This window comes from Epinephelus lanceolatus, chromosome 21 (genome assembly GCF_041903045.1).
Source record: "Epinephelus lanceolatus isolate andai-2023 chromosome 21, ASM4190304v1, whole genome shotgun sequence".
NCBI lineage: Eukaryota > Metazoa > Chordata > Actinopteri > Perciformes > Serranidae > Epinephelus > Epinephelus lanceolatus.
The window spans coordinates 5,732,790-5,760,661 of record NC_135754.1 but is presented as its reverse complement, the minus strand read 5'-3'; the positions used below and the strand labels follow the sequence as shown (position 1 = coordinate 5,760,661).

The 27,872-nt window shown below is 40.4% G+C and overlaps 2 protein-coding genes across 3 annotated transcripts in view; one reads left to right on the top strand and one right to left on the bottom strand.

Moving 5' to 3' along the window:
* Positions 1-11,884, bottom strand: part of LOC117247121 (rho GTPase-activating protein 23-like) — a 92,214-nt gene extending 80,330 nt beyond the window's left edge. For both annotated transcript variants that reach the window (XM_033611373.2, XM_078163179.1), the window contains exon 1: positions 11,434-11,884. In XM_033611373.2, coding sequence (XP_033467264.2) covers positions 11,434-11,442 — 9 coding nt within the window. In that variant the 5' untranslated portion in view covers positions 11,443-11,884. The remainder of the gene's footprint in view (positions 1-11,433) is intronic.
* A 7,934-nt stretch (positions 11,885-19,818) lies between these two features.
* On the top strand, positions 19,819-26,404 carry LOC117246844 (uncharacterized). Its single transcript, XM_033610833.2, has 3 exons — positions 19,819-20,100; positions 20,806-21,147; positions 23,779-26,404. Exons 2-3 carry the CDS (start codon positions 20,904-20,906, stop codon positions 25,035-25,037), a joined length of 1,503 nt encoding a protein of 500 aa, XP_033466724.1. The 5' UTR covers positions 19,819-20,100; positions 20,806-20,903; the 3' UTR covers positions 25,038-26,404.
* Positions 26,405-27,872: the final 1,468 nt, after the last annotated feature.

Genomic DNA, 27,872 nt, shown 5'->3' with positions numbered 1-27,872 from the left:
ACACACACACCACAGAAATAAAGCTTTCATCATTCTATTTTAAACTCTGATACAACTGAATGAACTAGAGCATAGCAGTAAAACAGGCAAACACACACACACACACACACACACTTACAAACACTGACTTACTCAGATACACAAGCATCATTACACAACCTCCACACAACCGCACAGTCCATCCCCATGGAGTTGTGTGTGTATGTGTGTGTGTGTGTCACAGCACAGATGGGACAATCGCTGCAGGTGTGAGCCACGCAGACTGCAGCATGCTGATGATGTCACAAATGAGCCCAGTGGGGCAGCAGCACAAAGATGATGTCAGACCTCAACAAGGACACAGTGATTTATGAGAAACATACTGGATAACTAATGATAAGATATTGACAGTGATTAAGACAATACTGCATGCTGTGTGTAGGATTTAAGGGCATCTATTGGCAGCAATTGTATGTAATATTCAGATCTATGTTTCTGTTAGTGTATAATCAGTCACCTGGTGCAGCCATGAGGTGTGTTAGCTTCTTTAACTTTTCTGATAAAACCACTAAAATTTTTTGTTCTTTTACACACTGCATCATGGTGTAACACAAGTAACAGAAAGGAGTCAGTGAACTGCCTGTGATGTCAGTTACAGAACAGTAATACGTTTTCATTTTAAAACGCATTATTATTGCTACATTTGCACCTAATTATGTGTTACTTTCAGTAACAGTTCCACCTTATTGTCGCTCCAAGCAAAGAAATCTTTGCCCTGGTTACTTTTCGTCCGTAGTATTTCTGTAACCAAGGTTATGTTCGGAAATACTCAGTCTGAGTGCCACATGCACAAACTGGACCGTTTGAAAATTCGAAGCGCGGTTTGAATGTACCATTTGGTTTTTCCGCGCATGCGTGTCCAGTGTACGCAAATTTTCAGGTGTGCTTGCATAGACGGAGACTATTTCTGAAACTGAGCTAAAACGCTCGGGTTTAAATTGTTTTCACTCTAAAACACTGTTTAAAATGAAAACATATTGATGTGGATGTAGCCTAAACTCTGTTAGCATTAGCTTACATTAGCCAACAAGCTACCCATCCACTCAAACCAAGTAAGGTTATAGCGGCAAAATCTCTGATTGCGCTTACAGTGATCTGTTATTTCTTCTTTCAAGAGTTGTGTAGTCTCACGTTAATAATTAATTTCCCCAAATTGTAGCCTACAGTCTCTTGTGTTTGTCATTAATTTGCTGCTTAAATGTAATCATTTTGAAGGAAACTTCAAAAAGAGAGGCAAATGAAAATTTTGAACCAGTTGCTGGTGAGGCTCACCACATTCCTCTCTCATTAAATCAGCAGCACAGATTTTAGTCTATTGTTTGGAGAAGTGTGTCTAAATGCATGAATTCATAGGCAAACAATGAAGAGCAGCTGCTTAGACTACTGTGTGTGTGTGTGTGTGTATGTGTGTGTACTTCAGGCTATCCTATCTTCTGCTATTAGGGGTTGTTGAAGGAGACAGTGGCTATAACTTTTTTTTTTAAGGTGAATTTGCAGCTCCTGACTTTTGAGTATAAATGTATCATCTCATTTCCATCATCTCAGTATTCAAATGTTTTGTGTCTGATCCAACAGACATCGACTCATCTCCATGTCATGCTAGTGTCTTGCTATTCGTATTTAATACCACCATTCTCGATTTCCTGCTTAAATACTAAAAACAATGCTTAAATACTCATTACCATCAAAACTGCTGTTCTTTTACCAAAAATAAGAAGAACAAATCTATGAGACAGACTAAGAAAAACATAATTTTCCACAAACGTGTAGTTAGGTTTAAATTGTGTGATAAATGGGTGATTGTTCTTTTCTTATATGTTTTCGTCATGTATGATCTTTGTCTATTGTTCTTGCTTTTTATTTGAAGCACACTGAGTTTATACCTGTCACATGAAATGCGCTATAGGCTAGAAATAAATTTAACTTGACTTGACATGACTCTTGCACACATCCCTCTGTGTGGTGCAAAAAGAAAGATAAGACAAAGGTGAAAGCAGGCACTTTTAATTAGAAAGAATGGTTTGCAGTCAAGCAGCAATGAAATTCAAAGCAGCTGAGCTCTATAAGGCCAAGATGAGCATGCTATTTTTAAAAATGAAAGTGAACAGTGGTCACTGCTGTGACTTGTGTCTTGCAAGGCATTTAGGCCTCAGATGTCTGCATGTATGTTTCTCTGATGCAGGGCTGTTCTGGTAGATGTAAAAATTGTACTGGTTTAGGCAAGGCAGCTTTATTTATATAGCACATTTCATACACCAGGGAAATTCAACGTGCTTTACAGAGCAGTAAAATATAAAACATTATACAAGATATAGATTTACTATAAGAGAGTAAAGAAAAAAGATATAAAATGTCAAATTACTAAATGATTTACAATTTAAAAATTAAAAACAAAATATCTAAATTTGAGTTTAAAATACAAGAATGAAGTTGCAGGGCAGTTAAAATGAATAAAAGTAATTGAATAATAAAAATTATAGTGCATGTGAGAAATTAATAAATATTTGATTTAATAAAAGGCAGCGGCAAACAGGTAAGTCTTCAACTTTGATTTAAAAGATGTGAAAGACGGTGCAAACTTGCAGTTTTCTGGGAGTTTGTGTCAGATTATGTGGTGCATAAAACTAAACGCTGCTTCTCCATGTTTAGTCTTGACTCTGGGGACACAAAGACCTGTCCCAGAAGACCTGAGGGGTCTGGATGGTTCATAGTGTAGCAGAAGGTCAGAAATGTATTTTGGCCATAAACCATTCAGTGCTGTGTAAACCAACAGGAGCATTTTGAAGTTGATTCTCTGACAGACAAGAAGCTCAAGCTCCACTCAGAACTGGAGTGAGTGAGTGATGTGATCCACTTTCTGCAGCAGCGTACTGGATCAGCTGCAGCTGTCTGATCGATTTTTTTAAGGAGACTTGTAAAGACAGTACTACACTGGTCAAGTCTACTGAAGATAAATGCATGGATATGTTTTTCCAGATCCTGCTGAGACATCAGTCCTTTTATCCTTGATATGTCCTAAAGGTAATAGTAGGCTGAATTTGTAACTGTCTTAATGTGGCTGTTAGGTCTGAGTCCATGACTACACCATGATTCCTGGCTTGATCTGTGGTGTTTTAACATTGCCAGTTGAAGCTGAGCGCTGACTTTGATTGTTCCTCCTTGGCTCCAAAGCACAAGGAGGAACACTTGTATTGGACCTTAGTCCCCTGGTGACATGGTTATGTAAATTTTGAGTGTCATCTGCATAACTATGGTAACATATTTTGTTGGTTTCCACAATCTGAGCCAATGGAAGCATGTAGATGTTAAACAGAAGAAGTCCCAGAATGGAGCCTTGGGGAACTCCACATGTCATTTTTGCATGCTCAGACGTGTAATTACAGATAGACACAAAATAGTCCCTATCCATTAAGTAGGAATTAAACCAGTTTAGTACTGTGCCAGAAAGTCCCAGCCAGTGAAGCTTTATTGGATGGATCCAACAACAGTTTTTCTGCTTGAATGAAGAAAGAATTTTGGAACAGATGGAAGCCCAGTGAAAAATACCAGAGGTAAGACTGAATAGTGAAATTTAGTAAGGGCATGTATTATTTCATAGAATCCTGCAACTAAGCGATATAACTTATGGTCAGACTAGCTGGCTGACCATCTAAGTCCAAAATAACTACAATAGAATATAATTGTATTAAACTTACTCCAAATCCTGCTTTCGCCAACACTTAAAATGAGAATCACTCCAGCCACGATATAGCGATCCATGACATAAGGTAAAAGTCAGCCAGGTTGGGTGGGGGGAGGGGCAATGGCCCCTTTGCTTCTTTCTAGCCTGCTATTTCTAGTCCCCTTGCTTGAGCCACACTCATCTTGAAACTCAGCCTTCAGTTTGATCTCAACTTCACACCTGCAATGTTTTGTGACATTTATGTTTCTTAAAAAAGGCGATTGCTAACAAGTGGCTAAATGAGACTACAGAATGTCATCACGCCAAACACAGCTTTACAGCCTTGTTGTGGGGGCAACGTTAAATCATCCGACCATGGTGTAGTTCGTTTATAGCCAAATATTAGCTTTTTACTTCTGCAATTGCCTTTAGGCTTCAGAAATCATAATTCAAAAAAACACAAGAAGTTTGTGCTCTAGTGCTCATTTGTGGCGATAATCTTGCTGAACAAAATGTGTAAGTATCATAAACAACTGTTTGCCACAGAGCTTTTCTTCTGCAATAATCCAATGGAAAAATCATAGAGGCTTTTTAATGAGGGAACCAGGGTGACATTGACTTTTGCGTTGACCTTCACAAAAATATCATCCCTGGAGCACTCTATATGTTCGGGGATGTGATCTAAACAGGTTAAAAGGGCATTTTTCATTTCATTTTGAGTTTAAATGTAGCAAGTACTCTGTCATAAACCAAAGTAGCCTATTGGACAAATCAAAATTTCAATCTGATGGCAGCACTATGAAAAGTCAGAAAATTATTAAAGTTATCGCGAAGGGAACTCAGACAGTCTCTGAGCCAAATTCCATGACGAAGTGTTGAGCTATGTCAGTCGAAATTAAAACATGAAATCCTGGTGGTGGCGCTAGAGGAGGAGTTAGATCACCAAGGCCACAAGAAAAGATGAATGTCTATACCAGATTTCATGGTGATTCTGCCAATATCTGTAAAGATATTTCAATTCATGTCAAAGTTATGGAATGACTAACATCCCCATCCTGAGAGCCACGCCTTAACGTTAAATATAAAGTGGACTACAGGTGATATTAAGCTGTTAAGTAACAGTAATTAAGTGGTTATCAGCATGTTGTTTTACTGCAGTGGAATTCAGTGGCATTTCTCCAAATCAGAGAATGCGTAAGAATGACTGTAATCATACATTTCACTCTTCACTGTTTCCTGTCACACAGCTACACAAAGACTAAATCTACAGCAGCTGAAATCTTTTCAGATGGGACCTGAGCTAAATGTGATCATACAAATCTGTCCGTGACATGAAAACATGTGAGATGCACGCAGTAATGGGGAATTGTCACTACAATTTGTCACTCTCACCTCCCGCTCGTCTTTCTTTTGTCTCCTCCCCCTCCCCCCTCCACTCCCCCCTCCTCCTGTCCTCCTTCCCTCTTCTCTGCTCAGTGCTGATAACAGTCAGGTCCAGCACTGGGATGTCGATTACAGGGCCGGATGTAAGAATAGCCCGCAATGCTTTTGTGTCTCACTTCATAATGATGAAATGAGTGTGTTTGTGCCTCTGTGGTTTGAACTCAATAACAAACATTTAAAAACAAGTATCAGATGACTACAAAGCAGGATATTATTGTATGATTACTGTATATTGTAAGAGTGTGTTGGGTATATTTTAAAATGCACACGTGTTGTTGAAAATATTTTTATATCCTTGAAACTATTTAGTACACACAGTTGTATTTCTGCTATTAGAAAAAAACACTAATCCTGACCACTTTAATGACCAGTGTAAACTCTAACCTGAAACAATATATAGACAAACTTAACTTTTCAACCTTTTTCTCTCTAGAAAAATCACAGGTTGTTGTCACAGGTGCACTATAAAGCATGATGACCTGGGAATGAGCCTGGGCTTTGCTTTCACTATGCCACCTGTGTAGACATGGAACAAGCACCCAGTCATGTACTTACAGTATATGTATACATAACCATGGCCCGACTTTCTCTTAATCTTAACTCAGTAGATTTAGTTGCCGAAACATAAACAAACCTTATCCACAGAGGAGGCAGATCAGAAATGCTCATAATCTTTTTGTACTTCTTATTCATAATGGTTTTGGGGGGGCGCTGACAAATAATGTCATTCTCCTGATCAGGTTGACAGATCAGATAATACTCACATGGGTTGTTCTGGAAGACATTTATACATGACCTGTTTTCTTGTTTAGGGGCTTGTGGTCATTTGATTACAGGAGGTCATTAAGTCAATATTACATACATATTGTAACATGTGATGAGATTTAACTCTTTATTTGGTTGTTCGGTGGTAGGGATGGCAGTATTCGTATTGGGGGTATTTAGTTATATGATAGAGTAAATGCTTTCCAGAGAGTTCGCCACCTTCAGATAGATAAAATACAGAAATGCTGGATATCTGAGTTCAGACATATTTATATGACATGGAACCTAACAAAAGTGTCTACCCAAGCTCACAGAACTTCCCTCTGTTCAACTTCCCTCTTATCGCTTTTGTTTCCTTTGTTGTTCTGTCCGTCCCTCGGCTGGCTGAATCTGTAAGGGCGATGTACTGAGTGAAATCCACATGTAAGGACACACACTGGCCATTAGAGCACAAGTGGCCAGTGCGGTGTAATTGAGACAAGATATAAAGGCGAAGTCCCAGGAGAGGCCCCAAGGCTTCAGACAGCAGAGCTGCTGAACTGGACTCAGTGCAGAGGACATGTCAGTTCAGTCTGAGTCACTTCAGTGAGTCACACAATAAAGCTTATATATGTTGACCAAACCTCACAAAGCGCTTTCCGCTGTTTCATGTAGAATACAGGATATGCATTTTTAAACCTTTATCTAGTTTTTAAAGTATGCATGCTCTTTTTCAGCTGTGCACAGTTCACACCACAGTTTGACTCAATTGATTTTCTGAATGCTGATGTTTCTGGATTCATGGTACCTTTATTTTGGAGCAATAATTCATATAGTTACATTTTCTTACTAAACAGAGTGCTCAAAGTGCTGCGTTGTGAATGGGAATTTGCTATCTTAATAATTGATTAAGAGACTTTGGCAAGGTTTTAAGGTCATGCCCATGTTTAAAGGAGTTCTGTATGGAATTAAGAGCATTAATATAGCAGAAAACAACTATTTGCGGTGTAAAGTTATAGTGGAGATATGGCACCCAGAGCTTAGAGTAAAGTTTAACTATCTTTGTATGTGTTGTAATCTGAGCTTCTCGGTTCTATGTTGCGGTAGACAGTCCGACCAAAAGTGCATGTCAGTACGTGTGTGTATCCCACTGGTTAGCTAATCAACCACACTCTGCACTGCGCTCATATGGCGGCTCCAGCTGATATCCCCAATCTGACCCATGGTGGCAGGATGGTGTGGTAGCTGAAACCCTCAGGGTTGCCAACTTTGGTCAGAGGGCCGGAGTGAGATTTTACCTTGTGACGTAATGTGTGCTTGGGCGTGCATGGTCATGAACATACATGGACATGGCAGCACTTTTTTTTTACTTTTAAAGAGTTAATATGCACATGTGGCAAACAGAAGAAAAGAGTTGAGTGTACGTTTACATAGTCATATCTATAGGCCTAACCCCCAAATACGTCCATAGACGCTCAATATTTGTTTTACAGCGCAGATCCAGGTAAATTTCATCAATCTGATGGTAGTATTTATCATCTGCTTAAAAAATCCAGTAATATGTCCTGTTGTGACAAAAAGAAAGATTTCAAGGGGAGTTCAGGGGGTTCTCCCCCGAGAAAATTATTAAAATTCACGCAGCCAAATCCTATTTTCATGAAATTTCATACAGAAATAGATAATAGATAATAGACAAGTGCATTACATTAGCCTACCTCATCATGTTCTTGTGTAGTGGGACACCTATTTGAACTACTCTCTTCTTCTTGCCTCGTTTTTTTCTTAAAGAAATTCAGCAGACTCATCTAACAAAACACACATGGTTTCATAACACAGTTAAATGTAAATTCATCGGCAATATGCTTACCTTGGTACAATTCCGACCAGCAATGTATCGATGACAAGCGACTTACACGCTATTTACTTTCTAAGCCTATAGGCAACCAGCGTAGGAGACTAGGGGAAGGACGAAGTAGCATGAAGTTCAGGGTAGCCCCAAGAGACCTAAACTTGCTTTCTGAGAATAGTATGCGGTCTGGACAAGCCACACAATGGGCTGGACGTAAAAAAAAAAAAGGACTTGGCGATGGTGGAATATGCATCGGGTCTATTTTTGACGGCAAGATGGCGTGTCAATTTGCACAGACCAAATGAGTCAAACAGGAAGTGCGGCACAGAAAAGATGAGAGTATCCAGTCAATTTTCAAAATAAAACACCCATGAAAACTCCGGATCACATTTCACATCGCTACATCAACATGACGTTAAAATGGGTGGCCCCAGGCCTGAAGTCAAACATGAAGAGGGGCTCAGAGGAGATTTCCGCAGAGTATCGCGTGACACTATGATCTCGCAATCCACCAATTCCAGCCGCTCGCATGCATGTTTATTTGGGTTGGGTTTGTCTTTTTTCAAAATACACTTCTGTTTTCACAGGAAATGTACTGTTAACATACAGTCTCTTTCAAAATAAATGCACTATTTTGATACAACACTACAAATTTACCTTTTTTTTCCCTTCAACAACAAACGCACATGGTTGCATTTTGCGAACACACATACGTGGTTGGGTTTGGGCAGCATAAACACACAGTCATGAGAATTAATTGATTTTCTAATCTAAACTATGGAAAAAAGCTAAGAACTGTACTTTCAAAAATGCTAGAGTACTCCTAATACAACTTCTATTCCTATCATTAATGGCAATCACATTTTGTCTTGTGTATTTAGATGGAATCAGATCAATATATGTCATTAAAAGTTAGGTCCAAGTTAAAGTCTCCCCGAAGTCAGCCAGCAATGAATATTTAATCAGCCAAAAGTGCATTACATGAGTCATATTGTTCTGAAAGTATATTATTGTGCTATATTAGTCCCATTCAATATTATGATCCATGTTTTTTCAGATGTTGTTGGAAAGTTCATCAGTTTGAACCTGTCTCCTATTTGTTCCAGTAAATGTGTTTGTCTGTCCACAAGAGCAAGAGCAGGATATCCTGACGTTTCCACACACATAAATACACAACCTCCAAAAACACAATGCACCTTTCACACTCTGGCTGACTACATAGTTTCTCCATTATCCTGCCAGGCAGAATGACTTGTTCCACCCTAACACACTCAATGCCTGCTCTATCTGCGAGGATACACTATCCTCTATACTCACACACCATAAAGACCCCACAGACCTGCCATGGCTTGTTTCTCTTACTGTCTGTCTCTGTCATCAACTATGAAAAGACCACACAGTCTGTCTCACAGTCTTCACATAGACACATGCATAACACAGACAGAATAAACCGCATCACTTGAGCCGATTGGCTAAAAATACACAACCTTCCTTTCTCTCGGAGATGCCCTCTCCCTCATAGAGACAAGCCCAAAATACCCCCCTCTTCATTTCACTGGGTTTTGTTGTACTTGGTACACAGCAGCTCCTTCACTGAAAATGACACAAAAATGCAAGAATATCTTTAAGTACAACTCCACAGTCTTCACAAACAGTAAAAAGTGACTGAGACTGTATCACGTGTGTTCACTGAAAGGAGATCCTCTCAACAAAGGAAATCACAAATCAAAACTATAGTGTGTAATACAATCCGTTAACGAGCAGCAGGGAATGGTTGCTCCTTTCAAAACAAAGCCGGACTCTACAACAAAATGCTGTTAAACAATCTTCTCAACAATTTTCAGTTACTGAGATGGAAAACTTTAAGTCCAAGCAAGGCTGGATCAACCCCCTTGGGTGGCCCTGGGGCATAAATTATGTGTCGGCCCCTCCATTTGTTCATAGTGACTGTGCCCTTGGCGTTATTTGAGACCCAACTTTTATATGACTGTTGACTAACCACCTGCCACTTTTTCAGAGAATACAAACTTAAGAGCTTGCAACTGCATGCGAACAACAGCAGCTTCTTAATTTTGAATGTTGTAGACTTACAGTGATAGCCAATTTTATGCTATGTGAATTTGTTAAAATGATTATTTACAGAGTGCTGAGGTTAGAAGATCCCTGCAGTGACTTTTGACAGTCTGGTCATAACTAAACCTATAAAGGAAAGCAAACAAACACTAGCTAGACTCAGCTAATGTTTAAATGAAATAAACAGAAATTCAAATCTAGTAGGAATCAGTGCTAAAATTGGCAGGCTAAGCTAATGTTAGCTTCCACATTTGAGCACAAACTCAAACTCTTAAATAATAAATGTTGTTTAGGAATTCATGATTAATAGCTGATGCTAAGCTAGAAATATAAGGGCCTATGCCTTTTACACTGCCTCTCTTTAAGGCAGGAATTTCATGCCGTAATGCCACCTCAGTGTTCTGTATAAAAGTTATGATCGCAGAATGGGGAGACAGAGTGGTCTCGCCTTTAAGCCAGCATCGGACATAGTAACAGCCCTGAAACAATATCTGTATAAAGGGGACAGCTGGCAAAACAGGATTATGGGTAGCACGGATGTGACGTTTCAACGATGTGTTATGTGGGCTACCAATTGTGGAATATTTAAAAAGCAGATCATAGCAGTTAGCAGCTAACTCAAAGAAACAGAACAGCGGTCGTAAATGTCTGTAAATTGGGAAAACAATGAGGCCCAGGAGTTCCTTACACTCCCATTAGAGGATAAAATCAGCCACCATATTAGAGGGTCGGTAAGTGATTGTTAGAGCCATGTTAATGTCATTGTTATTGCCAATGCATATGTTATATGTCACACTAGAGGCCGATGCTGTTCTGTTACATGCCACGCCTCTTTTGCTTCTGTGATGCCAACATGCTGTCTAAAATCACAAAGTGGAGCGGAGTGATGCCAGTGTTGTTTGATTCTGTATAAAAATTCAAAGTGTGTAAAAAAGGGACTTCTTAGTGACCAGGGGTGCTTGAAGTTTTGATGACCGAGTGCCAATATATGGAGTCAGCATATGATTGAGGGCCACACAGGAAAAGTGCTGTTGCAAGTTGTCCATCGAAATTGCTTACTTCAGTTAACAGCTTCCAGCATTAATGACAAAATGTGATAACCATGACACTTGTGAAGAAACAGTATTGAAATGAACTGCAAATGAAAATATAATGCATAGATTTTCTGTAATGTTCCAGGGGCCACACAAAATGTTTTTGAGGGCTGCCACTGGCATCGGGCTCCGCTTTGAGCAACAGTTACGTACAGTATGACTTTCTCCAGTTAGTGCCATACCACAGAAGTTGACAGCACGTCTCCCTGCAACATCAGCTCTCAGTTGTCAGTCCACTGATGTGATAGAAAACACTCACACGGAAGCTCAGACAGTTTCCACAAATACATAAAAAAAGGTCATATCCTTTTTTGAAAAATGCAAATATACACAATAGTAGCATTATCATTGTATTTCCTAAACAAAAAAAAATCAGCACAACTTTACGGCTCTTTCTTCATGGTTTGCCAGAGTGCTAAATCACAATTTTTTTTTTTCCTGCTTGTGCATTCAAATACATATGCACCAACATGCATGCTTTGAATAAACTGTGTATGTGTGTTTGTGTGTGTGAGACAGCCTCTTCTCACCTGGGCCATGGTGTTCAGCAGGACTTCAGCTCGTTCCTGGTCCTCAGCATGGCTTGTGAAACCTCAGGTTGGCTCTCTGTAGACGATGTTGATGATGAGGGGGTGTGGGGGGGAGTTCACATCATACACACACACACACACCTTAGTGTTGTGTCACTCCTGTCGCTGATGTGTTGCAAACACACACACTTGCACGCATCACCTCCTCCTCCTCCTCCTCCTCCTCTTCTGTGACAGCACCGTCCTCTGAAACGCTTGCTCTTGGAAATACAGTACTCCTCCTCTTTCCTTTTCTTCCCCTTCTTCTCACTCTTCCTCCCTCTTCCTGAACACAACCTGGGTGTGATTCTTTTTCTTTTGAACTGGCAGAAGGAGAGAATATGTTAGAGGAGCTTATATCCTTTTATTTTTGTCCTCCATGCTCCTGTCTTGTTTCAGTATCTGGTTGGTTGTAATCTGGGCTCACACCACACACTGGCTCTCCTTTTCCTCCTCCTCTCGCTTGCTCTGGTCTCTCCCTCTCTCTCTCTCTCTCTCTCTCTCTCTCTGTCTCTCTCTCAGCTGCTCCCCCTCCTCCTCCTTCCTCTAAAACCCTCCTGCATTTTCCCTCCAGCACTGTACACAGCATTAGTGAGAGACAGAGGGAAGGGGAGGGGTGGAGGGATCAGAGGGATAGAGTGTGTATGTGTGTACCATGTGACCTGATAGTGTAGTAGGATTCCCCCAGCAGCTGTCGCACTCATTCCTTCATATAGCTTTACTGTGAGCTTCACACATTTCCATTGATGATCAGTGTTGGTAAACCGACAGTGGAGCAGAGATACTTTGTCACTATTGTAGGTTTAACAGTTACATCCATCCTTGGACAAAAAGACTAGTCAAAATTAAAATGTTTCTGAGGGAACAATATTGGGAAATTTGTGGAACAGAATACAAACCCACAAAGAACCAGGCTGTTCTTACAAACTGTTCATAATTTTTCCTATGAAAAGTAATGCACCCAAATTTGTACATATCCCATGTAATCAAGAGCTAGTAATTTGTGGGTATGCCATGTAGTCTGGAAGGTTGTGATCACGTGACCAATGTGCTAAAGGGAGTAAACAAGGAAGCAGTCCCAGAGGTGGTGAGGCACAGTTCTTTGCCACAGAGACGTGTGTTCAGAAATTTGTGGGCTGTAAGTTACTTTAAGGTATAACACCGCCATGTTTTTCCCCTAAACTTAACCACAGTAACTTAATTACATGACTTTATGTAAAGGACGTATCGTCATTCACACTAATTTGTAGGATATCATATGAACTGTTCTACGAGGATACACTGAAAGAGCTGCACTGTAGAGAGCAAAACGTTTATTGCACGTTAATCCAAAGTGAAAAATAATGTATGTCCGCTCTGTTATTTAAGATGTGGTTGTTCACTGGCCCATGTTACACCCTTCCACCAAATTTCATGCAAATTGGATAAGTAGTTTTCCCATAATCCTGCTGACAAACAAACAAACACACAAACCCAGCCGTAAACATAACCTCCTTGGGGGAGATAATTATCATCCAACTCTGTTTTTCTCTGATTTACAGAACGCTTGTCTTTTAGTTCATTGTTTTGGTTTTTACAGCCGTCAACTTTAATGACTTGGTTCGCTCCTACCTCGCTCATCCACCTTTCCAAGATAAAACCTCTTGTACGCTGCCCAGCAACAAACGGTAGAGAGACAGGCAAAATAAGTAAAAATTAGCACATAGCTGCGGAACATGATTTCTGCGAAACACCCAGATATATCATCTTGAAGAATGATTACTGTTTATTACAAAGTTGGTTTTATTTTGCAGCTTTTTACACAATTTCTTCAGGTCATAACAGTGTACCCAACAATGTAATTGCTGAGATCTGGAAACATGGCAACATGAGTACACCAGGATGAGATATACAGTCAAGCAGACAATCAGAAAGGCTGTAAACAAACCAAGTCTAGTATCGCCTTTTTCAGTGTACTTGAGCTATCTGTACATATGTCTACAAATACATATATATTCCTTTTTTTAAATGTGTACATAATAACCCAAAAAATTATATACATTTTCGTACTCTTAAAATGTGTACATGAAACCAAAATATATATTTACTCTTCTATGTATATAATGTATAAGGTTAGTTCCTTTCTTTACTTACCTTTTTTAAACAAATTTTGTACATTTTTCATCACATGACTGGTCAGGTGATATGTGATGTGTGTGTGTATATATATATATACACTTAACAAAAATATAAACGCAACACTTTTGTTTTTGCTCCCATTTTTCATGAGCTGAACTCAAAGATATAAAACATTTTCTATATACACAAAAGACCATTTCTCACAAATATTGATCACAAATCTGTCTAAAATCTGTGTTAGTGAGCACTTCTCCTTTGCCGAGATAATCCATCCCACCTCACAGGTGTGGCATATCAAGATGCTGATTAGACAGCATGATTATTGCACAGGTGTGCCTTAGGCTGGCCACAATAAAAGGCCACTCTGAAAAGTTCAGTTTTACCACACAGCACAATGCCACAGATGTCGCAGGTTTTGAGGGAGAGTGCATTTGGCATGCTGACTGCAGGAATGTCCATCAGAGCTGTTGCCTGTGAATTGAACGTTCATTTCTCTACCATAAGCCGTCTCCAAAGGTGTTTCAGACAATTTGGCAGTACATCCAACCGGCCTCACAACCACAGACCACATGTAACCACACCAGCCCAGGACCTCCACATCCAGCATGTTCACCTCCAAGATCGTCTGAGACCAGCCACCCGGACAGCTGCTGCAACAGTCGGTTTGCATAACCAAAGAATTTCTGCACAAACTGTCAGAAACCGTCTCAGGGAAGCTCATCTGCATGCTCGTCGTCCTCATCAGGGTCTCGACCTGACTGCAGTTCGTCATTGTAACCGACTTGAGTGGACAAATGCTCACATTCGATGGCACGTTGGAGAGGTGTTTTCTTTGTGGATGAATCCCGGTTTTCACTGTTCAGGGCAGATGGCAGACGGCTTGTGTGGCATCATGTGGGTGAGCGGTTTGCTGTCAACGTTGTGGATTGAGTGGATCGAGTGGATCGAGTGGCCCATGGTGGCGGTGGGGTTATGGTATGGGCAGGCGTATGTTATGGACAACGAACACAGGTGCATTTTATTGATGGCATTTTGAATGCACAGAGATACCGTGAGGAGATCCTGGGGCTCATTGTTGTGCCATTCATCCACGACCATCACCTCATGTTGCAGCATGATAATGCACGGCCCCATGTTGCAAGGATCTGTACACAATTCCTGGAAGCTGAAAACATCCCAGTTCTTGCATGGCCAGCATACTCACCGGACATGTCAACCATTGAGCATGTTTGGGATGCTCTGGATCGGCGTATACTACAGCGTGTTCCAGTTCCTGCCAATATCCAGCAACTTCGCACAGCCATTGAATCAACAGGCCACAATCAACAACCTGATCAACTCTATGCAAAGGAGCTGTGTTGCACTGCGTGAGGCAAATGGTGGTCACACCAGATACTGACTGGTTTTCTGACCCCCGCAGACCCCCCCCCCCCCCCCCCCCCCCCCCCCCCCCAGTAAAGCAAAACTGCACATTTCAGAGTGGACTTTTATTGTGGCCAGCCTAAGGCACACCTGTGCAATAATCATGCTGTCTAATCAGCATCTTGATATGCCACACCTGTGAGGTGGGATAGATTATCTCAGCAAAGGAGAAGTGCTCACTAACACAGATTTAGACAGATTTGTGAGCAATATTTGTGAGAAATGGTCTTTCGTGTGTATAGAAAATGTTTTATATCTTTGAGTTCAGCTCATGAAAAATGGGAGCAAAAACAAAAGTGTTGCGTTTATATTTTTGTTCAGTGTATGTATGTATGTATGTATATAAATATACATATATATATATATATATATATATATATATATACAGTACAGGCCAAAAGTTTGGACACACCTTCTCATTCAATGCGTTTTCTTTATTTTCATGACTATTTACATTGTAGATTCTCACTGAAGGCATCAAAACTATGAATGAACACATGTGGAGTTATGTACTTAACAAAAAAAGGTGAAATAACTGAAAACATGTTTTATATTCTAGTTTCTTCAAAATAGCCACCCTTTGCTCTGATTACTGCTTTGCACACTCTTGGCATTCTCTCCATGAGCTTCAAGAGGTAGTCACCTGAAATGGTTTCCACTTCACAGGTGTGCCTTATCAGGGTTAATTAGTGGAATTTCTTGCTTTATCAATGGGGTTGGGACCATCAGTTGTGTTGTGCACAAGTCAGGTTAATACACAGCCGACAGCCCTATTGGACAACTGTTAAAATTCATATTATGGCAAGAACCAATCAGCTAACTAAAGAAAAACGAGTGGCCATCATTACTTTAAGAAATGAAGGTCAGTCAGTCCGGAAAATTGCAAAAACTTTAAATGTGTCCCCAAGTGGAGTCGCAAAAACCATCAAGCGCTACAACAAAACTGGCACACATGAGGACCGACCCAGGAAAGGAAGACCAAGAGTCACCTCTGCTTCTGAGGATAAGTTCATCCGACTCACCAGCCTCAGAAATCGCAAGTTAACAGCAGCTCAGATCAGAGACCAGATGAATGCCACACAGAGTTCTAGCAGCAGACCCATCTCTAGAACAACTGTTAAGAGGAGACTGCGCGAATCAGGCCTTCATGGTCAAATAGCTGCTAGGAAACCACTGCTAAGGAGAGGCAACAAGCAGAAGAGATTTGTTTGGGCCAAGAAACACAAGGAATGGACATTAGACCAGTGGAAATCTGTGCTTTGGTCTGATGAGTCCAAATTTGAGATCTTTGGTTCCAACCGCCGTGTCTTTGTGAGACGCAGAAAAGGTGAACGGATGGATTCCACATGCCTGGTTCCCACTGTGAAGCATGGAGGAGGAGGTGTGATGGTGTGGGGGTGTTTTGCTGGTGACACTGTTGGGGATTTATTCAAAATTGAAGGCACACTGAACCAGCATGGCTACCACAGCATCCTGCAGCGACATGCCATCCCATCCGGTTTGCGTTTAGTTGGACGATCATTTATTTTTCAACAGGACAATGACCCCAAACACACCTCCAGGCTGTGTAAGGGCTATTTGACCAAGAAGGAGAGTGATGGAGTGCTGCGGCAGATGACCTGGCCTCCACAGTCACCGGACCTGAACCCAATCGAGATGGTTTGGGGTGAGCTGGACCGCAGAGTGAAGGCAAAGGGGCCAACAAGTGCTAAACACCTCTGGGAACTCCTTCAAGACTGTTGGAAAACCATTTCAGGTGACTACCTCTTGAAGCTCATGGAGAGAATGCCAAGAGTGTGCAAAGCAGTAATCAGAGCAAAGGGTGGCTATTTTGAAGAAACTAGAATATAAAACATGTTTTCAGTTATTTCACCTTTTTTTGTTAAGTACATAACTCCACATGTGTTCATTCATAGTTTTGATGCCTTCAGTGAGAATCTACAATGTAAATAGTCATGAAAATAAAGAAAACGCATTGAATGAGAAGGTGTGTCCAAACTTTTGGCCTGTACTGTATATATATATATATATATATAGATAGATATGGAGGTGTGATTTGTTCACCTGTTTGTCTGAAGAAGGGCAGTGACCCGAAACGTCACATGTTGTGATGCTTCATTAAATACTGGCTTTTGGAGCTATCTCTGGTGTGCAGACTTTATTCCTTTTATTCATTAGACCTTTTTTGTCTGGCACCCAGTACTTAGTTTTTTTGGGATGTGCGTGCTTTTCTCAGTTTTTTTCATTACTTCTTTTTTGTAACATTCTTGGAGAGTATATTGGCGTTACTACCAAAAGGAATGACAGCTCAAACTACAAAAATAAAAGTATTCCCACAGAAAACAGCATGTAGTTAACTTCTTGAGTACCTGTGACCTCATACTTTGTCATGGAAAAAAAACCTTTGAAGTTGTGTTGTTTTTCAGTTTTTGGGGAGCACTGGTGTTTTAACAATGAAGTCAGTGTCTGTTAAATAACACCAGTGAGATCAACATTAAGATAATAGCATGAGTTTAGTGTCATCCAAATCTAATTTCCTGACTTTTATGTATCATCAATAGGATGAGGTCATTTGCAATAACAAAAGCTCAGATAAAGATCAATGACAGGTACAGGAAAGTGTCTTCTTTTCAGACAGTGCACAGTCAGTGAAACACATCATAATCTTAATTGCCTTACCAAGATTTGGTGAGTCATGAAACAAAAAGAACAATCAAATCAGAGCTCGGAGCCAGGTGAAGACAAAGATGTGTACAATTTCGTCTCAGACTTGAGATGCATTGTCCCGATGAGAAATTTATACACAATTTTTGTCGGACAAAGAAAAGGCAATTTGCCCTCCTCCTCCCCATGGGACACCCTAAGCGGCTGCCTATGTTGTCCATGAAAAGATCTGCCACTGTCAGGGTGGGAACGCCTTAGCTATCAAGAATACATTACGAATATGAATCATTGTCATGGACAATTATCCGAAATCTCATCATAAATTTACTTTATAGAGTTCAGTTTAAGGGTCTTCGTTTGGCAGCTAGTGTAGTATTGATCAGTTGTAATCAATCAGACTATATTTCATCAAATATAGACATGGTAGTACTGGCTGGAAGAGCAACTGACAGAAATCAGGGAATATTGACGTATTTAAAACATTCTGTTATTTAATGAAAACACACACGAGAAATACAGTACCACACACACATGAACACAGAGTCATTCCATCCTTGAGGAATGAGGAAAAGGACATCCTGTGGTGCTTCCCCTGAGCTGTATAGATGGAAACTCCCACCCCACAACAACAGGAACGGGCAGGCTGCCCCGCCACATCGGCCAACTGTTCTCCACTTTACAAATCACTCCTATTACTCCTGTTTGCACAGTAGCTTAGTGCTCACAGGCACATGGTCTGGAAAATAAACATCCACCAGAATTATTTAGTTTGGGGCAGATAATTACATTGACTACATATCACCTGACTTCTATTAATTATTGTTGTTTGACACTATAGCCCTGAAAACAGCCTTAACATTTGGCCTCACTAACTTGAATTTAAACAGCCTGTAGGTTAAACACTGAATTGCTATGTGGAACACGGAGTAATCTCAGATGCTTAGGATAGGTGTTAAATTGTTGCTCAGGACAGAAACTTTGGATGGTGGATGCTGCCATCTAGTGTACAACACTGTACTTGACTCCATGGATCAGATGGCATTTGGAGCCATGGGTCTAAACCATGCACTTTACCATCATAAATGAGAAATGATAAGATAATGATAGATGGTGGTTAAATAATTTATTTTTAAACATTACATTTACAAGATTTACATTCTTAATGTGGGTAAATAAGATTTTTAATTCTATACACATTAAGGCTGTGGTTCCCAGCCCTGTCCTATTAAATGAACTCAAGTTCCCCTTTAGCAACACAACCTGTAATGTCCCAGATGTGATCATTTGAATTGATTTAAAATGGGATGTTATTTAACACTATTAGCAATATTTTGTCATACATTGTTGAATTGAACTGTCAATGTTTAGATTGGTTGGCTCAAGATATATATATTTACACAAAATAACTAATTGAGTTGGAATCATTTGCCGACAGCTTGGTCCCCCCCAGTTCAAAAATCCCATCTGCGCCCCTGGTATGGTCGTAGTCTGTTTGTGCTTAGAAGGGATTCTAAGATGAGGTAACTGTGGAGAGAATGAATGTGAAGGAGTCTGTGTGAAAGAACCAGAGTGTGTTCAGCATGGGAGGCTACCTGTCCAAAGAGAGTGAGGGAGGCAGAAATAATCAGGGCCAGAATGACGAAAAGAAATAAATGTGAGGAAGTAGGTAAGACAAGATATGTCGGACAGGAAGCTAGGGAGGACAAGTCGGCCAGGAAGCATGAGGAATATTGCTGGTGTAAAGACCAGATGAAGAATCTGGCCTTCGTGGCAACATTTATTAACTGTACTGCTGAAATTGAAAGGAAATCTGAGAAAACTGAGATGATCATAAATGCAGCAATGAGATTTCTGAATGTTGTGGGTGTTTCTGCAGTAGGTGTACAGCAGCATTTGAGAGAAGCTTTTAGGCTCTGTCAAACAACCGAGAAATAGAAAATTTACAATAGAATGGAAAATGGATGGGAAGGGCTTATTATCATTATTATTATTATTATTATTAGGAGTAGTAGTAGTAGAATTTTTTATGGTAAGTGGGGACTTCAGGGTAAATAACGTAGGTGGCGGTAATGCAACTTTGTGGATGCCAACCGCCATTAAACACCAAAGAAGATGATGGGACAAGTAGCAACCAACGAAGAAGAAGTTGAAGCCTCTGCAAGCTAACGCTATGTTTTTAGCATTATGACCATATCAATGTAGGGCTGGCTCGGCAACTGTGGAGCTAATACCAAATAAACCGGCTGCACCTTAATAAATGAAAGATAGCCGTCCACAGCCCGTGTTCTCCAGTTAGCAATTTGTTTTGTCTTTTTCTCTTTTTGAACTGGGAGCTGAGCGAACTAACGTTAGCCTTCTTCAGCTAAGGCTCACTCTGCTAATTCAACAGTGGCCGGAAACAAAAAGAGTGACACTGTCAGCAGGGTAAGAGTCGAAATGTACCTGTTATTCTGGTTCACAGAAGACTGAAACAGCTTAGTATTTGTTCAGGTTATATCATATTGACTATTTGGGGTTGTTAAGTCACTTCCGATATCGGGTGAACAGCTAATTACACCAAACTTCATTAAAAGTTCGTTAATGTTATTGTGTCCCTTGGTTACCACTAAATGTACGTACATACAGTAATACAGCAGACATGTCTACTGGTACCCTGGTTTAAGTGGCACGCATACGGTTAACATACTATAACGCCACTGAATATGAAATAAAAACGAACACGAATCTTATGTTCACGCACTAAAAAGCTGATCACACAGTAGTAACAATGTTTATGTATTATCTTCTATTTTAGTGTAGTATTTGATGTAACAAGTTTTTTAATTCATTCTTAACACATTTATACGTATAATACCATTTACCCACAATAGATTTAATTGTCTAGAATCTCTTTTATTATTTGTTATTCATGTACTTTTGATATTAGTCTATTAAATGTCATTGTCAGTGAAAATGTCTATCTCTGTTGCCCTGACCCCAAAACAATGTCTTCCAATAGCATGTTACTGCTGAGTAATTGTTCACAGAAGATTAACAAAACCAGCAAAAGTGTATGCAAATCAATTTAAGCATTTTTGCTTGCTTATCAAATTGTTGCTGATACATCTTCTGCCATCTGTCTGTTTGCAGACATGGCCAGAACCACAGGAGGGATCTGGGATCTGAGGACACAGACAGTTCAGGTAGAGCTGAGGAGTGTTAAGGAGTGACAGGGGGCTCCAGGGCTCATGTCTACTCCACAAACACTCACACCCCTTGACTCTGGCTGTGGAGAACACCTCAGCATGGTGAAGACAGTAAAGATGGAGCTCCTCAGAGCGCTTGTCAGCGAGTGTTTGTCTGCAGCTGCCGAGGAGATCTTCAAGATTGTAGAAAGAACCATTGTGGAATATGAAAAGGAAATGTCCTGTTCAAAGTGGGTGGTGGACAGCCACCGCAGACTGCTGGATGCTGCCAAGTCCCATAGTGAAGGTCAGTTTATCAGAAGTTTGCTTTCTCTAAAGGAAATCATGAGATGGATGAAAATGTCTGAGGTTTGAAGTTGTCCATAATAGTAGTCATTATCAGTTTAGCAGTAGAAGTATTTTACTTTAGTCAGTGATACTCTTGTGGTGGGCAGGATGCTGATTTCTGCAAATGGTGTTGTATTCACAAGCTAAGTTTGAAGTAGAGAAGTCTATTTCTCTAGTCTGTGCATTTGACTGGGATGCATCAGTCTGTCAGATTTTCAGACAGTCCTCACTTTACTGCATTTTCATGCAGACATTTGAAAAAGGTTTTTGGATGTCAGCTAATTCATTTGGGTGGACTATGCAAATGTGTCATACATTAAGAGAACACTGCAATATGAGGTTAGTGGAGCTCATTTGAATTAAAAAAAACACTAGTGTAAACTGTTGCATAATAAAAACATTAGGAGCGCATGTTATATAAGTTTGTTATGTTTTGTTTGTTTTTTTGGTGGAATTAATTAAGTAACTTTTTATTTGTGCGACAATCCTCCTGATACAGTAAACTTCGAGAGGTTGCATATCTATTCTTACTAAACGTGACACACTAGACAGAGTCACACGATGCAGCCAGCAGTAAAATCTGAAATAAGCACGTCTTTTCCCATGTTTTTTCACTGTTATTCTGGCAGCTTGGGAATTAAGACTATTCCCAGCAAACAGACAGAGCCAGGCAGACTGTTCAGAGAGCTCAAAATCTCAGAAGCCATTGTGCTAATGCTAACACTTTCAAGACCCTTCTTATAAATTGTAGTTATTTTGTGCAAAGAGCCAGTTAAATACACAGACACAGGACATAGCCAATGTGACGTCACCCATTGGTTTGGGGACTCCTGTTTTAAAGCCTTGAGTTAGGCTTTTTGTCCATCGCCATCTTGGATTTTTAGAGCCAGAGGTGACCATATTTGGATGAGAAGGTTGAGCTAACCCAAATGCTAGCTGTTAGCTTGGTTAGCACAGTGCATATACAGCTATGGTTAACTATGATAATGCAAATGCTTATTTTGGCTAGCGAAAAATTTAACACCATTGGACCAAAATGAATTCACTGGAAAAACTGAATATCCGACTCCTGAGAGGGTCTTTTAGTACAACAAGATGCTGAGCAATGCTTTTTCTAGAGACTTTTTTGGTGACCAGAATGTTACTAACCAACATTGCTGTGGTAATGACTTGTCAGTGGATGGCACTAGGGATGGATATCATTAAGATTTTAACGACACTGCTGCTCCTCCTGATACTGCTTACCAATCCGGTACTTTAACTGTACCCTTATCGGTTCCTCTGGGAGGGTTTTAAGAGAAAATGAAACAAAATAAGAACTAAATTAACACTGCTTTATTTTCTATGTATGTTAGTACAATATAAAAATTAACATTCTGCTACAAAATTGTTTAGATTTTCATTTCAGTTTTCAATTTTATTTATAAAACCCAATATCACAAATCACAATTTGCCTCAGTGGGCTTTACAGCATGCGCCATCTCTTTCTCCTTTAGACCTTCACAGCAAATAAGGAAGAACTCCCCCCCAGAAACCCTTTCAAAGGTGAAAAAATGTTGGAAACCTGAATGAAATACTATCATAGACTTTAGCATACCGTCGGTGGATGGGGTAATGGGAGATGAATTACAAGCTCGGCGGTCAAAAATGGTGCCTTTGTGTGTGTGTGTGTGTGTGTGTGTGTGACACAGAGTGGCAGAACTGGCCCCACCCCATGCACATGCAGCAGGCTGTGGGGCTCCAGCACAGAGAGTTGTCCTCCTCAAAAATGCATTAGTGATGAATGTCTTAATGTTATTGCAAATTAAAAACGCAGCTGGTTACAGATAAAAACTGTACAAGGTAACATTTATGTAACCTAAAAAAACAAGAAACAAGAAATAGCCTATATCTTCTGCATTTCTCCAGTAGCGATAGCAGAAGCATCAACATTGTAACTTATAAATACTATAGTCTTTAATAATTCAGTCTCGGGGCCCGTTAATACCAGGTTTTGGTACCCATTCCTAGACAGCACACACCTGTCACTAACAGCAACTGTGCCCTTAATTATGGATAATTTTAAGCCTTAATATAATTTACATGGTTGAGTTATATAAAAAGTCACCCCCTGTATAGTTGTCATGAACACGTACCAAACCTGTTTTTTTGTACCAGGCTGTAAACATGTTTATTTCTGCTTTAAAGTTGGACATTGTAACATGGGGGTCTATGGGGATTGACTTGCTCTTGGAGCCAGGCCCAAGTGGCCATTAGAGGAGCTGCAGTTTATTTGCACTTCTGCATTGGCTTCATTTTTCAACCCCAGAGGTTGTTGCTTGGTTAAATATTATGGAATGCAACTTTTAGTCAAATACAGTATACTCAAAGACATTAAGTTTTGGGGTTTGTTGTTGGAAATGGGCAAACATTTGTGTAAGTATGAAAACAAAGAGTTCTGGTGTATCAGTTTACACAATAAAGGGGTATTCCACTGCTTTGGTATTGCAGTTCCATAAGGTTGGATACTTATGAGATAATAATAATAATGATCAATAGCAACAGAGACTGTCTGCCTTTTGAATAAATGTTATTTTTTCCTTTGCTTCAGACTCTCTCCAAGTGTCTGCCACAGATGTGAAGTTGCAGCCTGGTCAGCATCAGCCTGCTGCCAGTGTGAACGTCAGCGTGTGCTGGGAGGAACCAGAAAACACCTTGTCAGAGCCAATAGAACCCTGTCCCAGCACGAATAACACTCATCACCCTGCCAGTGAAACTGATCAAAGTGATCAGGAGATACTGGTTGATATTGAAGATGATGATGATGTGAAGCAAGAGTGTGACCTGAACATGCCTTTGAAAATCCTCAAAGTGAAGAAACCATTCAAATGTCCTGTTTGCTTCAGTGGTTTTTCTTCCAAAAAGACGATGGTACGACACATCAAAAAGCATCCAGAGGACAATTCGTCACGTTACCAGTGCCAGTTCTGTGAGCTCTACTTCTGCCACAAGTCTGAATTCATCATTCACACCAGAACACACAAAGGCACCAAACCATACAAGTGTCAGGACTGTGAGAAAAGCTTCGACCAGAGGGGTAGTCTACTCATTCACAGACAAAAACACTCTGAGCAGAAATCATATCAGTGTTTTAGTGAAAAGGTGGATGCAGAAACCTGCCTCAGATCAGTGACACTTGGCAGTAAAATTGAAAAAGAGCTGGACTGCAGACAGGATAATTCAGGCATTAAGACATTTCCACTGACTATCACTCCCTTTGATAAAAGTGAGTTTGATCAGGAGTCTCTTCAGCCCCTGTGTCTTTACCAAATCCAGACTGTTGCTGATATAGATAAAGACTCTTCAGCAGTTACAGTTGATCACATTAAAACCGAGCTGGCTGAAGCTGATGGTGGAATATCAGACAGTACCACAGAGGATCAGTTGACCCTTTCAGTGAATTCAGGTGAACAGGCTGAAGGTGAGACAGAGCCAAAACATATCAACATAAAAAACATCCTGCCAAGACGACCTTCAGGAAAATCCACAGAGCTCATCATTCAGTTTGAAGCAGGGACAGCGCAGAAACCTTACAAGTGTCCTTGTTGCACCAAATGTTTCTCCTTGACTAAGACTTTAATCAGACACGTAAGGATCCACACAGAGGACAAATCATACCAGTGCCAGTTTTGTGGGAGGAACTTCTGTCAGAAGTCAGACCTGGTAAATCATACGAGGATACACACAGGAGAGAGACCATATCAGTGCAAAGTATGTCACAAATCATTCGCACAGAAAGGCAACCTGGTGGTTCACATGAGGAAACATACAGGAAGTAAACTGTTAACAGTGCCACAAGTGCAGCTGTAGCTTTTGTCAGAGGTCATCTTTTGACTGTCACATGTCAAGCCACAGATAGAGGAGTTTACGGCCTTGTCATAAGGCTGGGATTTACACCTCAATAATTTTTTTTGGTACTGAGTAAAATGTGTCTGTAGCAAGTGAAGCACTGAAAGCTGGAATTGAATGTCTGTTCAGAATCATAATCTTGTTTACTTGTTCTTTGTTCATATAGTTCTGATTTAAACAAAAAGCTTGCCACTTGAAACAAACTCACCATGAGTTCCATTAGTACAGTCCCAGCCATATAAAATGGCTGTTCCTAGCCAGAGGCTATCTGGCTGCCACCCGGCTGGGATCCAACTTCCAGCCACTGGTAGCCCTCCCCTCTTCCTCTTTCCTGACAAGGTGTGTCTAGATTCCACAGTAAACACGCCCATTCAAGCAACATTCCTTTAACTAGTTTAGGCTATTATTTGTATAGTATGTTTCTTTCTTCTTTCTTCTTGTTGACTTAAGCAAGGTTTATATATGCAGCAGTGTCCCTGGAGTGAGGTTGGCGTGTCAAAAAATTCTGTCTGTTCTCGCACAAACCCATTACTTTCAATGTAGACAGGCATCATACGCGCTCACAACCCAAAGCGACGCGCTTGTTTTTTCATCCAGCGCACAGCTCCACGGACCTGCTTCTCCCTCCGATGTCGTGTCAGATCCCAGTTCCCCCTCGGGCTGTGTCTCTACGGCTGTTTCCCATGGAGCTCTGACCCGTTTGAAAGGCGAAGGAAGCCCATACTGTATGTGGAAAGACGTCGCTTCCAAGATGTAGAATGTGTATTATAGAAGAGAAACACGCATTTCAGGACCGCTGACTTGTATCACCAGAACAGACATGTCCTGTGATTTTCAGCCACCTTGGTCTCGAAAAACCCCAGGGAAAACCCTGTTACTGCGTGTGCTGCACTTGCAGTTCCACATGGTCAAGGGAATACTGGCCAAGCAGTTCAGCCTGTACAGACATCTGTACAACTGTTTATTAAGAGACCACAGGGACTAGGCTTAGGCGGTATCTAATTTTTCATATCTTCCTGAAATTTCACCACAGTGTTCACTTTATGACTGTATGGGTGTGCGGTGCTAACCCCCTTGACCAGTGAGTTCACTACTTCCCACAAGCTCTCTTAGCCTTTTCAGACTAATAAATACATATAGAAACTCACAAAATGAAAAGTAATATTCTCACACTTATTTTGTTTTTTAACCAGAAATACAACTGTATACTTTTTGAAATCAGGTTTCTCTCGGTCACGGAACTTACGGAACAAGACTGGCTTAATTGCCTCATTTACTCATTGTAAAACACACCACATTCAAACTCAACAGAAACAAAAAAAAAAACTCACCCAAACCGTCTTTGTTAGTTATCTAGTAAGTCCAATGTTGCAGCAATCACCAACTCCAATTTGATAAACCCTCAATTTACCGAGTTACATGTAAAAAACATGCTGTTTTCCACCCTGGCCTTTGCAATTCTAGGTTCTATGTTCCCCGATCAGGGAATATAGGGATGACCCCCTTAAATCAACTTAATACATGTTTTTTCTACATTTCCGGCATCCTCTTCCCACTTCATTCGATCAGGAGAGAGAATTCCACAAATTTATCTTATGTTTGAGTGGTGAGACTGAGACCCATGTTACTGACCAAACACAAAGCTATCAGTGATGACTGTCAGAATGTACAGCGATTTAACATTCAATATAACATGTACATCACCGTAAATACCTGAGTTTGCTGTTGACTGCTCTAGTGGAGGCATGTGTAAGGAACACCGGACGGCACTTGTTCAGAAGACTCCACTCACAAATATCCGAATGGGACTGAGCTCGAAATGCGACGATGCTGGTGTGTATTTCAAAAGCGCTGTCAATCACAAAGGGGTTCAGCCTTTTAGACAGTTCCTCCAATCATCATGCATACACTGAGCGTCCTCTCCCGCCTACCGCTCCATTAAGTCCCAGGGAAGCTGAGCCTCCCTGGAAGTGATGATTTTGTTGCATTTATCCAATGACCGTCTCGCTTTGCTGCATGAAAAAAAACCTGCTCAGCGCTGTCTCAAAAATATGTCAAGGTAAAAAGTTACCTCCATTTCCAACAAGAGATTGGCTAGCATGAATTCAATGCCAGACTGAATGAATTAAGTGAAATGAAATGGCAGTCAGATCTGGTTAACAAGGTACCCCATGTTGAGATTGTTTTATGTTTCAAAGGTTAAGAATCAATGTTCAATCTGACAATTTACCCACTTAAGAAAGTAATTTATTGAGGCAAAGTTCTTGTACTGCTTAGTCAGAAACCAACATCATGTCATTGTGGGTCCTAGTGGTTGTACAGTATGGTTTATGAGACTTTACCACTGGCATTTTCTTCATACTATTCTTAATGTCATTTTATTACTTTCTGATGAACCCAGTGTGTTCACCAAGGCTCACTCTGATCACACACACATGCACACAAACAACAACACAGTGAAGTCCAACATAGGGTGGAAACTGTGATATTAGATAAAGTAATGGCAGATAATTTAGTGCCAAAAGAAACCAGTGTAGCAGCACCTTGTGTTCAGCCTTGAGATTACTTTTCTGTAAAAGCACTGTCTTTGTGGAAAGAGTAGAGATGGAATTATTGATTTTTGTGCAGCGTGTATTATTATTTTATGAATTCCACCGAGTTTTAGGAATCTATATTGTATTCAAAAATTTGTATTTATTATAAAGTTGTAAAATTGGCTGTGTATTGGAATAATTTTATTTTGTGAGAATTACGGAATTATGCTTCTTTTTTTTTTACATGAAATATCATAATTAC